Source organism: Triturus cristatus, chromosome 11, assembly GCF_964204655.1.
Source record: "Triturus cristatus chromosome 11, aTriCri1.1, whole genome shotgun sequence".
Classification (NCBI taxonomy): domain Eukaryota; kingdom Metazoa; phylum Chordata; class Amphibia; order Caudata; family Salamandridae; genus Triturus; species Triturus cristatus.
Window position 1 is genome coordinate 796,060,163 of NC_140594.1, and position 13,793 is coordinate 796,073,955.

The 13,793-nt window shown below is 43.5% G+C and overlaps 1 protein-coding gene across 1 annotated transcript in view; it reads left to right on the forward strand.

The window, feature by feature from the left end:
• Positions 1-13,793, forward strand: part of LOC146785455 (calcium-activated potassium channel subunit alpha-1-like) — a 1,319,298-nt gene that overhangs the window by 734,648 nt on the left and 570,857 nt on the right. The window contains exon 22 of the mRNA XM_085633050.1: positions 569-584. Within this exon, the coding sequence (XP_085489176.1) occupies positions 569-584 (16 nt within the window). The remainder of the gene's footprint in view (positions 1-568; positions 585-13,793) is intronic.

Here is a 13,793-nt window from a genome sequence, read left to right on the forward strand (position 1 = left end):
CGTAATTTTGAGAGCACAATCAATAGCTCTTGATAAAAACATCCGCAAGCTCCCCTTTCCTTTAGAAAGGGTTGTAGCCCTTAGTGTCACTATCGTGTCACTAGGAGGAGACCCAGATGATGAAGCATGTCACCATTGGTGAGTGATGGGAATCCGTCCTTTTGAGTAGGACTCCAAAACATTTATATCAAGAAAATGTTTTCTCAATTCCCTTTCATAGTTAGTTAGAGGTTAGGGATCACACTCTTTCAGGTCTCTCCTGTTTGTCTATTTTCTAGACCCGTGGATAGAAGTGTGTTGTATCTGTTTCATATGGGGAGTATATCCACGCTAGGTCTTTAAACATTCCCTTAGACCCTACTTCAATTGGTGTGTTTGTTATTACCCATTAGTCTACATATGACCGCTTGATGAGGGTGTACGCTGCATGTTCATGGGTCGGATACACATTGTGTGCACCCCTAACCAGCGGAATGTATAAGTCTGTTAAAGAGCAAAACAAATCGTGAAGCACCGTGACAAGTGTGATTTGGATACCTGGCCACTCTGGCGAAACACCCACTGCGAGCCAAAAATCCTTAAAAGTGCAGGTTCTAAAACCTGATAGCATAGTCCAGGCACTTCCTCTCTAGGAAGGCTGTTCATACTCACCCAAAAGCTATTATAATAGACCATTTCTAGCCAGACTCAACTCATATTGTCTTAATCTTACCAGGCCTTTCAGTAGAAAGCAATAGGCTAACTCAATTGCCCTGCAACCCATCCAGAGTACCAATATTAAAATGATTTCTCTAGGATTACACAGTTTTGAGGTGCCTAAAATTAGAAAGCACATGGTTCTCTAACCCTTCATGAAAAGATCCAACAAATAACCAGCTTTATTTGTTCACTATAGCAAATCTATAGCAAATCTATAGCAAATCTTTTGCCGATCTAGCCCCGCGTCTTTGGAAATCGCTCTCAAATGCCTTACGCAAGTGCCCTAATCTTCTTAAATTCAGGAAACTATTGAAAACTGAATTTTCTAATAACTGAGCGTTCATCTATCCTCTATTTCCTCTGCTGTCAGCGTGGAGATACCCCTTTGGGGGTGATTCCAGCGCTCTACAAATCCTTCATTCATTCATTCATACTACTCCATGTTGCACTGACAGTGGGTGATGCAAGCTCCATTGGCCACCTGAGAAACATCTTGGGCCCTGACAGTTGTTTTCCTACAAATTAAGCACTGTTGCGGTACTGCTCTTTTGTTCTGAATGTGTTCCCTTCCAGTGCATCCTCACCTCCCAAACCAGAGACAGAAAAAAAGAAAAAGAAAAAATAACTGAATTATAATTTATGAGCCCGGTCCAACCCGAGGTGCAGTTAATCATGAAAAATGCATTGCAATCATTCTGAATGTGTGTGTGAGTGGAAGGAAGGGAGCTTGCGAAAGGTCACCGGTATTTCGGGAGCCATAAATCTCACCGGGGAAAAGATTTACATTTTGGCTTTTATAACATATAGAGAGGATTAGGCAGGGAATCTGGAGCAGTAATATTTCTCTGCTGACTTGCTTTATTAGCTTGCTTTAAACATGTTACATTATTGCTTATAGAATTTCATTTACTCGGATTGGCAGCTTGATAAATATCCGTCTATTGGCGATGATGCGGATTGCTGTAGGCATTAATATTATTAAAACCTGTCAGAGGGAAATGTCTGAGGGAAGACTTACTGTAAAGATTAGAGCGAGGAATCCATCACGTCGTGGTATTTGCAGCCGTTTATGGCCCCTTGGAAGGGAGTCAATGTCTTTCTATGTTGCATTATTTTTCTGTTTTTTATAGCCCAACATTATATAATGCTGTCAGAAAGGAACAGATGGGGTGTCGAACATGAGCTGTGTGAATAATTCCCAGCCGCAGGTTATTTTTATGAAGGACAAGTGTAGAGCTGGGCTCTGCTTGGAAGAGGCATCGGCGTGGCGGCCTAGCGAGGCTGCTAAATCCTTGGAGGTGCAGGGTCGCCGCCTTGTCTGGGATGCCCAGGGCTTTAAGTGGGATGAAAAAACTGGGGGGTGTCTCTAGGAGGGGCGTGGCCAATGTAATTAGGGTGTGGCTTGAAAAGTAAGCTAAAAATCTGTGCTTAGCATAGTGTGCCGCCCGACTGGTAATTTGCCCCTTCTGTCATTGCATCCAGATATATAATACAACAAGTAAAATTACACCTACAACAAGCCAGGACTATTGGCTTTGCATAAGATAAATAAGCAACAACTATGGCTTTGTTGCATGGAATATTGAAAATGCTTCCGTTCTGAAATGATGAGACTGTGAAAGAACTATAATGGCTTACTTTGAAGTTAGGTCAAAGGAAGGGAAGGGTGGTACTGTTGCAGAGCTAAGATTTTTTTTTCACCCGAGGGTGAGGGCAAAAATGGAGAGCGCGATAGGTACCCGTCTTAGCACCTGCCTTTTAGAACTATCGGTGCTGAGCACAGGCAGGACCCGGCGCACTCAAAGCCCTGGGGATCCCCTTGTCTGATGTGACATCCTACCACAGGGGTGTTTAGCGTAGGACTGAGTCCATGCCAGGGTTTCAGGCGCACCCCTCACTGCATGAATTATTTCCATTCACAAGCACTGTGTGCTTATTTCGCTTACGTGGATATCTTGAACATCTTGCTGGGTTCTAGTTTTTGTGGTCCAAAGCTCGTCACCCCTATGCTTACCTTCAATAGAACAGATGCGCCCAGTGCAGATCACGAAATATATTATCTGTCCCCTCGGTGAACATCGATTCTCCTTCTGAACAGTCTGGGCACCGGGGGACCGGGGTGCTAAACCGAGCTGAGGTTCCCTCTGATTTGGCTCCCTGAATGCCAAAGCCTCACAGCCTCCAGTGGGGATGACAATGTATTTCCAGTGCTCAATTAGAGCAGGTGGTTTCCGGTGCTCAGCACTGGCACTTAATTGTCAACACGGGCACTTATGACAGTTCGCCATATGGTGGCACTATGTGTCTAATTTAGAGAGGAGCACAACAACAGTTGTTTATTATGTAATACACATTTTTATTATAACATTATATTATACCATAAAAATAGCTGATACCTTCCGCCCAAACCATTTTTTTAACTTTGGGGTTCTGAACTAGTCTGGACTGTCACACTTGTAAGAGTGTTATGGTTAGCAGTTGTGTTGGTACTGTCATTGGCAGTGCTGGCAGCGTTAATGGGTGGGGCAAGCTGCAGTGGCCTCTTAACAAGGGCCCTGGCACTTATGTTTCTATAAATTAAGCACTGAGGGGCATATTAACAAGGCAGCCATAGGAAATTATCGCCGCTTTTGCGTCCGTTTTCGGGCGAAAAGCGGCGATAATTTCATCGCCTTAATAGCAAAGACGTCTTGCTGACTTAGTACCTGTTTCCAGCACGCCTAACTTTGCATCGCTAATGAGATGCAAAGTAGGCGTGGCTGTGAAACCAACCAGGGAAGATATCGTGAAGGCAGCTTCGCGATATTAACAAGGAAGGGTAGCGATTTTTTAAATCGTGTTAAGTATGCCTTAACGCAGGAATTTAACGTCTGTTAAATTCCTGACTAAGGCTTACTTAACATGGGGTGGATTCTGTGGCTAAGACCATCTAGGATATCGCCGTTTTCCACCATGGAAAACGGCAATATCCACACTATCTCTGGAATTTTTATCGCCTCGGTGATGCGCATTGTTAATAACGCGCTAAACGGGCGATAGATTCCAGAGATAGCCGGCGATAAATATGCAAGTCCTAAGCGCGTGTTAATATGCCCCTGTGTATTTCACGCCTGCATACTTGCAGGGCGTTAATTTGAATGTTTTATCTCTTTGTCGAAACGGCAGTGATCACAAACATTTGTCGCTAGATATTTGAGGACTGGAGTATTTGGCAGTATTTCTTTGCCTCTCCTACGAATTTCAGCAGAAGCATAGAAATAAAGACCCTTCCGTGAGGCACAGGCACACAGGGAGCTTGAATAGGTTGACTGGGGTAAAATGACAATCTATTAGTGAAAATGGAGTTGTTGTGACCCACTGAAGAGGAGGCTCCCAGAGGCTAGGATACGAAGTGTCAAAATGTCAATGATGGCTGCAGTAAACAGCTCTGTAGCTTTACATCTAGGTGGGTCTACTTTGCATGGTGATGACTATGTGAGAATGTGGGATTAGGGTTAGGAGATTTGCAAAACCAATAGGTCTCACCATTCAGTAGCATTACCCAAGCTGTTACCTTTCCAATACTTTTATTTATGTTCTACATGTGCAAATAATTTTTTTTAAAATCTAGTTCGCTTTAATGTAACAACAGGAGCGTGAAGATGTATATGTGAATATATGTGCATGCAACTTTTAATTTACTGTTCCAAAATGGTGGACAACAATCTTGAAGTGGTAAATTAAAATAAATACAGAAGCCCGAAAAGCAAATGGAAGGAATTGCATAAAATGAAACTGCAGCTTCTGGGCTCTCCCAAAACAAAATAATTATCTACTGGCGGTCGCCAGTAGATAGTTATAGTTAGGACCATGTTTCCATAGGAAATCTCAAAATTCTATTTTGAATAACTTTGGCGCCGGTTGACGAATCCTCGCGAAATTTTCAAAACGAATGGGGCGCTACGCTCCGCTCCTACCCTGAAAGTCTCGGGGTGATTCGTCAAGCGGGGGCTGAGAAAAAAGGGGGGTCCCAAAACGCGTTTTCCCCATGTATTTTTCCATAGGATCTTTAGACACAGCTACAGCCCTAACGGCTGAACAGAATTACTTGTAACTTGGCAGAGAGGTAGTCCGCAGGTCAAGGAAGTGCCTTTTGTAGGTCTGGTATAAATCTGTTCAGTAGTTCCTGAGAAAATAGCATTTTAATCAATATATATATCTGTAAGCGCGCTCCGTGCGCTTACCGTGCGCTTACGGTAAGCTTACCGTACGCGTACGGTGCCGTGCGCGAGCCCGATTCTGATTGGTTGTTAGATCAAAGTAAACATTCGAATCGGTCGAAACCAGGAAGTATCGGCCGCCATTTTCTGTCTGTCGCACTGGAAAAAAAGGTTGATAACATGAAAAGGGGGCAACGAAGAGAGTTGCATACCCCCTAGCGTTCGTCAGGGGGTTCACGAAGGACCCAAAAGTAAGAAAAATAAATGTAATAATTTTTAAAAAAAATCGCGGGGTGCGCGTACGGTAAGCTTACCGTACGCATACGGTAAAAAAAAATAAAAAAAATAAATAAAAATTAACAATCACATTTAATATATAAATCTAAGGACCCCCAAAGGAGAAAAAAACAGTTGATAATTTGAAAAAAATGGCGAGGCGTGCACGGTACGAAATGCGCAAAGTGGGCGCCCACAGCGTGCGCACGGTGCGCGAAGTGCACCGTGCGCGCAAAAATTACAAATAAATACATAACTTAGCATTTAAAAAAACGTACAAATTCACTGAAAAAACCATAGGTTTCACACACGTTATAGTTAGGAATTAGCATTTAAAAAACCTTGCAAATTCAATGAAAAAACCATAGGTTTCACACATGTTATAGTTAGCTGTACATTTCACTCGTAAAAAACCAATGAAATTCCACGTTATAGTTAGTGCAGGCAACTATAACTCACGCGACTGCAATCCTCTGTTGATGCTAATACTGTATCTTTAGCTATACATATATTACAAATATTTATTTTTCATAAAGACACATATGTCATCAGTGATGTAATATCTGACATCATCAGCAGAGGATTGCGGTCGCGTGAGTTATAGTTGCCTGCACTAACTATAACGTGGAATTTCATTGTTTTTTTACGAGTGAAATGTACAGCTAACTATAACATGTGTGAAACCTATGGTTTTTTCATTGAATATATATATATATATATATATATTTGTTTTTTTTTTTAAATGCGTAGCGGAGGGGTTGGTAACAATTGAGACGTAGGTACATAAGCCAGTGCTGAGCATGAGGAGAGTGAAGCAAAGAGAGATCAGTGGAACAGCGGAGGTGTTTTTTGGAGGGGTGAAAAGTAATATAAAAAAGAGGGGAAAAAAGGTGGAGCACCTTGGAAAATTCAAGGGTGGGGTGGGTGGTGATTTGACATGGGGAGTTGCACAGGAGAAACAGAGCAGGGAAGTACATAGACTCCCATGGTGTGCTGAACGAAAAAAAGAGTTATTCTCAAAATTTAAGCTGTGGAAGAATACAAGTCATCTAAACAAAAGAATGATAAAGAAGCTATGCTCCAAGGGAGAGACAAACACTAGAAGAGGAAGGAAGGCTATTAAATAATAAGCATGAACAATGAACAATCGGTCTAGCCTTTGAGAGTATTGACTTTATTAATGGTTTTTACCCCTGCAAAAAAGCATACCTGATGCTGTGCACATGTCTAGATAAGAAAATCAAAAACGTGTGATGCGGCCAACCACGTCCTTTTGTACGTGCGCACACCACGCATGCGTGTGCCAACTAAATGATGTGGCTGCTTTTTTTTATTATTTTACTTGCCACTTCGAGTTAAATCAGCAAATGAAAAAAAAGTGTAAAGTGACCCAGAGGGTGTGGGTGTGGCAACACAGTGGGCACGGGAGCGGAGAAGCAAGTAATGGGTAGGTAGACAATGGAATGGGTAACTGATAAGGAAAGGCAGGTGGGGCAAAGCAGCACAGGTGACAGAAGCAACACAGAGGGGGTGGGGAGGAGAAGCAACAGGCAACAGAGAAGGCAGTCACAGGTGGGGAACTGACACATAGAATGTCGGCAGGGAGGAGAAGAAACAGGTAAGTGAACAATGTGGATCGGGTGGGGAGAGGCACACCAAGTGACAGAGAATGGCAGGGAATGCAAGGGTAGAGAACTACACAAAGGAGACAGCTGGAAAACATATGCATTCTAGTTGAATGCGTAACCAAGAAGAGAAATGTAGTGCTTGGAAAGCAAGCAGTTTAAGCACCAATGCCGGCCAATCAATGAGATTGTAAAGCGGCTGTTCTCCATGGGAGGGACAAGTACAAGGTTGGCAGGCTGAGACATGAATAAGAAGCAGTCTAAATGGGAGTAACAGAAAGCCAACCAGCGGTAAGCAGTGGGCTGGCTCCGAACCCCTGCATGTCCTTGATAAGCACACAATATGTCTTTCGCAGCCAGGCAGGTGCGCTCTCTGGTAGGCTCAGCCTAAAAAGCAAGCAAATGAGACAGACAAGAAGGCCTACAAGTGGTAAATAGTAGTTGAACCAAAACACCCCAGACATTTTGGTATTGCCCCACAACAGGTCTTTGACAATTGACAGCTAAACGCTTCCTGTAGGTGAGACTTTGAAGGGTTCTTCACCATGCACCCTTTCCTAGCCAGTAATGTGCCTTTCTGCTGCCTCCTTTTATTACATCCTAGCATGATAATGGAAACGAGGGGTCCACGGCTGCCTTCAGTACCCTAATAAGATAGATAGCAAGGTCAGTGAAAGGAGCAGCAAAGGGTAAAATTGGGGTAGCAGCTGCCAGCCCTTGCGAACCATAATCCATGTTCATGCTTTTAATACCCAGCTAGATACCAAGTTCATCTCAACATGGACCATAGCCTTGCAATCCTGAGGATTACACAACATTTGTGCTACTCCTGTTCATTGAGATACACGGCTGAGTAGATTGAGCTGTCCAAAGGATCAGAACATAAAAAGGGAATCTGTAGATAAAAGGTGAACCTGTCATGGGATACATGATTTCTGCATTAAGGTTTTTATCTAGTGCATGTTGTATTTTTGTCACCTTGCATTGGAAGGGCACTCCTTTCATGGTTAGGCGGCCAGCAGTCACATAGAGACCTGATCTGACCCCCTCTAGTAATCTTTAATGCATTCAAGAAGCTGCATTGTCAGAACATTTCGAAGGTAGAACAATATCGATTTGTATCATGGTGGAATGCACAGAAGCCGGAAAATGCTTGAACAAGGTTGACAAACATTTGTGCAGGTGAATGAGTAGGACAATCAAATGCCATAATAAAAGGTTGACATTTGAACATTAGAGAGGGAAGCTGTTTCACACCTAATCAAGGGGAGCTAGTTTTAGTACAATAGTTGTGGATTGTCTATCGGCCAGGGGAGGTGATACACTGGTTTTATACCACAATGGGCTTGATTATGTAAGGCTCCCCGTTTTCCGTTTTCACAGATAAATATAGACAGAAAAACATTTATTTTCCTGTCTGTATTTATTTTTAAATGTGGATAAAAGCGGGAATAGGGTTCTTTTTGTCTGATTATAAATGCTGTCAGTCATGCCTGCTTGGCCAATGTCTGTGCAGATTGACAAGTAAGGGATTAAAAAAAGAAATGAATTTTAGTAAAGAGGCTTAAACAACACTAGGTATGCACAACCTTAATACTAATATGTTCATGTTTTTATATATGTGCTTTGATTTATCATCTGTGGGTGTTCGTATCATTGAAACCTATCAGGTATTCAAGCATGAATGTATATTTATCGGTTACATAAATGTTGATATATACTAGTTACAACTTCATTTTTTCACAAAACCCAAAATAAATATGGATAAGTACAGATAACATTAGCTGACAATAAAAATGGATAAATAAATACAGACGGAAATGTAAAAAAATGTATACCATAAAACCGGGAGCCCTTTATGAGTCCAGCAGCAAGGTATCCCTGGGAGGGAGACCGCTTTACCACATCGCAAGGTGTCAGGTTTTACTGCACCCGGATTTACCTGGTGCAGGAATATTGGGCCTGATTTTACGGGCTGGAAAAACAAAGAGTGGGTCAGACAGGGCTCCTGACCGACCACCTCCTTCAACAGGGTGCCCTGCCCCCAGTTTCTTGCCCGAGTTTCTCCTGCCCTTGACTCAAATCCCAATCCCACCTGCTGCCCCCATACTGCAGCAGTACCCCTCTCCAGGGCATTAAGTGCATGGGCTGAGTCCCTCCTGGTGTCAGACCCAGTAGTAAATTAAAATAGACATTGAAACGAGTCCTTATTGGGCCCTATATTCATGCCTACAACACCTCATGTAAAACAATGATAGATTTCGAAAAAATGAGTGTAAAATGCATTAAGGTAATCCATGTCATTGCTGGTTACATTTCACATGCTTTACCTAATCTTGCCTTCCTTATGACTGTTTGCTTTTTCCAGGATGTTTTGTTGCGTATTTTTTCATGGATCATATTTTTCTTGCCTAGTGCTGAATTTAAATTAAGGGGCATCCATGTGTTTATAATGGGGAAAATTGAGTTATGGCTGAAGGTAATGTGAGTTTCTCTCAGTGCCTGTCAGGGGTAAAAAGGTGTTCAGAATACATGGCCATCCAGTCCTTGGCCTCTCTACAAACCCCACAGAGCAATGGTCAAGAATGTGGGTTGCATTGTTATTCTCTGCACATGTGTGGGTAGGGTGGCACTCTACACTAATTTTAGTGTATATGTTTCAGCCATGCACTTAATTATATAGGTCTGCCCATTTCAGGGAACCCTACTTTTTTCATCCCGCATAAAGCTTTGCCCCACTCCCATTTTCCACTTGCTGAAAGCAAGTGTTGAATGGAAAGAGCCACTGTTCATCATGCGGTGGGGATCTGCCTTTGCATTTTTACCTGTAATGCCAAATTCACCTTTTATTCCACATTCTTGGCAGATTCATTTATAATTGGGAGGTGAAGGGGAGGAATTACCAGTCAGAGTTTTTAATTTTAACCTGGTTAATTCCAATCAACCGTCCCATCCAACTTGTAATCATCCCCACGCCATGAGCAAGATTTCAGCCAGCAAAACATATTGCATTCACTATATAAACTACCCCTACATCATCAAGGTAAGTAGATGTGGTGTAAAGAATGCTAAATCTATACTTGCCTATACGTACTTTCCTTTGAAAATGTAGTTCGTAAATAGTGGATGTAATATTTTTGTAGGTCGAAATTTGACCAGGCTATAATGACATACCATTTCACTGCCTCCCAGAATAAGGCCAGCTAACGGCTCTTGGGCAGCGTGTCCTCATTCCCATTTGGAACTGGAATATTACTAGGTATAATAAGGCAGTAGAAAGGTGAGGACCTTATTTCATGATACCAGTCCTCATACAAATGTTATCCTCATGGATCCAGACTATCACCAGTTAAGGTTACCAGATGACTTTGTGTCATACAAATACAAAGCTCTCGTCACAGGCATTTTTTTTTTTTTACACGTTATTGATGTCAGGTGTGTTTGTTCAATTAGATCAAATGAGAAGAAACATGACTACAACTTCCAGAATGCATTGTGTTGTGGAAAAAAACAACAGGTCTGGAGCACTGTGTCCTTTTGATGGGGACAGACATGGTGTTCTTATTTCCTGAGGGTCTTATACCATTGCAGAGAGGCACAATGTCAAATGCCACAATACAACAAAACTTGATTAGTTTGGGATTGTTGTGCATGTTGCGGAACAGTCTGCCCTTGCTACCCCAGGATTCAAAGCGGGTGCTAGTTTAGGCTCTCGTTCTCTCTCGCCTGGATTATGCCAATTCACTTTACCTGGAGTCTCCCAAAGGATTTACCCGGAAACTACAAGTTGTGCAAAATGCAGCCACACACACTTTACTTGGAATTCCTAGGTCTCAGTCTGCCAGGCAGGGGTTGATTGACCTTTACTGGCTCCTCATTGCCGAAAGAATACATTTTAAGTCCTATGCATTTCCACAGTAGTGGCCGGTATTAGGGCAGAAGGGCGGGGTCACAGACGATGACAATACAAAAACAAAAAACGTAATTTACCTGCTCTGCTGTCTGCCGTATCGCTGCTCTTCTGCTCCTCACTGCAGCACAGGCTCCCGGTCTCCCCTGTGGGCAATCCTGATGCTGCTCTCATGCATGAGAGCAGCTTCGGGATTGGCCTGAGCACCCTTGATTTGCTCTCTCATGGAGACTGGGATCCTGTGCTTTGCTGTCTCCAACCCGGCAACGCAGCTGGGTTGGACACAGCTCAGTGCGCATGTCGGTTTGGCCACCCTGAGACCACCGCAGCTGGGTTGGAGACAGCTCAGTGTGCATGCCGGTTTGGCCACCTGAGACCACCACAGCTGGGTTGGAGACAGCTCAGTGCGCATGTCGGTTTGGCCACCTGAGACCACCGCAGCTGGATTGGAGACAGCTCAGTGCGCATGTCGGTTTGGCCACCCTGAGACCACCACAGCTGGGTTGGAGACAGCTCTGTGTGCATGTCAGTTTGGCCACCCTGAGACCACCACAGCTGGGTTGGAGACAGCTCAGTGTGCATGTCGGTTTGGCCACCCTGAGACCACCCACTAAACCGAAATTCGCAGTGATAGCAGTGCACTTAACACTCCTCCTGGTGAATACCCCCATGATAGCCCGACTCCAGGACTCGGCAAGGCCCAGAACTTGAAAAATAAAAAACGATACTCAACCTGTTTTATTATCGTTTTATTTTTCACGTTTGGAGGCTGCTGGTGGGGGCGGCGGCGCTCCTCCACCATAGCGGAGGAGCCGTCACTGCATTTCCCACAGAGCCATACATGGGTAAGATCCTTCTATCTTACGGTAGTTTGTTACCCGTTACATCCCCAATAAGTCACTTAGGCCTTTGAACCTTCATTTGGCTATCATCCTCCCAGTCAAAAGAGCTAAAAGCGGAAGACGGTCCTTTAGTTTCAAAGCAAGTATGCTCTGGAATTCTCTCCCCTTGGCCATCCGAGCTATAGACAATAAGCTCCACTTTCGAAAAGCTCTTAAATCTTGGCTCTTCTAATAGATTTGGTCTCTTAGGTGTCTTTCTTGTCCTCTAAGGTGCACCTTCTCTTAGCTAGTGCTGGGATGCCTCCAGGTCACCATGCACTTTAAAATCTTTTAGCAGAGCATGGTACCTTTTGCCAGCCGGTAACTAGATTTTAAGCGCTTGAGTTTGCCGCCATATTTGTCCGTTTCTGTGATGAGGTCATAAGACTTTCTGGCAGCTGTCCTAACAATAATAAGCAGTTACCTGTTCTCCAGTCCCCAGTGGAACGCTTCATAAAAGATGGCGTTAGCAATGGCTCAGCCTTCTCTTCTGCCCTCTCTTCTTCCCATTGTTCGGGTCCCATCGAAAATCGACATCCCATGAGCCATCACCCCAACTCGGAAGCACCATTGGGTGTACATTGTTTCATAATTTCTAGACTGACCATATACTTGCCTGCAGAAAAGCTCATGACTCTACCTAACCTCCAACTACGCTGTATTTCTCTCCAGTTGCTGCCATACTGCTTACACGTGAAAGTATCAAGCAAGCATTAGCAAAGGCAATATAGCTGGACGTGGCAAACATACGATTTATTTATTTTGCAAACATGCAATACTCACAAAAAGAAAAAGTAGAAAGATAATATAACAGTAATAGAGTGGCCCTACAGTCATGGTACAGCAGCACTGGAACAGAAGTGTACTCCTTTCCAGGCAACTATGCACATGGAATTAGGAACATGGCACAGCTCTTAGGTGCAAGAGCCGGTGGATTATGCCTGCTGATCCATTGTCTCATACGTGTTTTGTGGTGGGTGGAAACAAAATGTGAGTGACACATAAACAGCCCAATGGATAAAGAGGGCTGACCAGTTGCCACTATATGCAGGGCTTTAAGTGGGATGAAAAAGCTGGGGGTCTCTCAAAGGGGCGTGGTCTATGTAATTTAGGCTGTGGCTTAAAACACGTAAGCTAAAAACCTGTGCTTAGCATAGTGTGCTGCCCGACTGGCATTTTGATGCTTCTGTCATTGCATCCAGATATTTAATAGAGTAAGTAACATTATATGGAATTTATCCCTACAACAAGCCGGGACTATTGGCTTTGTCAATGGTTGTTATTTGCATAAGATAAATAAGCAACAACTATGGCTTCGTTTGATATAATATTGAACATGCTTCTATTCTGAAATGGTGAGACTGTGAAAGACCTACAATGATTCACTTTAAAGTTACATTAAAGGCAGAGAAGGGTGGTACAGCTGCAGAGTTAAGATGTTTTTCTAACCCTGAGGGTGAGTGCAAAAATGGAGATCCCGATAGGGACCCGTTTCAGCACCTACTTTTTAGAACTGCCGGTGCTGAGCACCAGCAGGACCAGGCCCACTTAAAGCCCAGCCTATATGCATGTCTGTATGTTTATCATAATATGATTTTTTTTCTAGAAAACATGAGGCTGACGAGAATGCTAAAGTTACCTCGTGGCCAGACCTAAAAAGATCGCCTCGGTTGAATTTGCATGGCTGATTGCCTGGCTTTCAGGAGCTCCTCGGTAAGCTTCATTAATGAGGTCTCACCAGGCACTTGCACAGCGAGGCCGACTTCTAAATTGGCCAGCCAGTGAATTTTAACGAGGCAGCTGAAAGTGACTGTCGGCCTAGGGCAGAGCTCACTTCACAGTTTAATTACCCGCAGTAATTCAATCAATTCCAAACATCAAGTTATGGTGACCCATGAACAGAAAAAAAGAAATATTGAAATGATATTTAATTACTGGAAAGGCACGGAAGATAAAAGGGCTGCCATGAAAATAGGAGGGGGGAGTATTGTAACTGCTGGGCAGAGGACGTGCAGACTTGAAAAGGAATATCTAGAAGAACACAGTGCGACTATTCTTTCAGCGGGAATCCTTCTTGGAAGGTGAAGGTCGACTGAAGGAGGGCAGGGTCCAACTAAAGGCACAGTAGGCAGCTGCCTTAAGGTGCCACCGCAAATGGCCACAAGAGTGTGCCAAAGGGCAAAAAGTCTAAAAACCTCGCCTT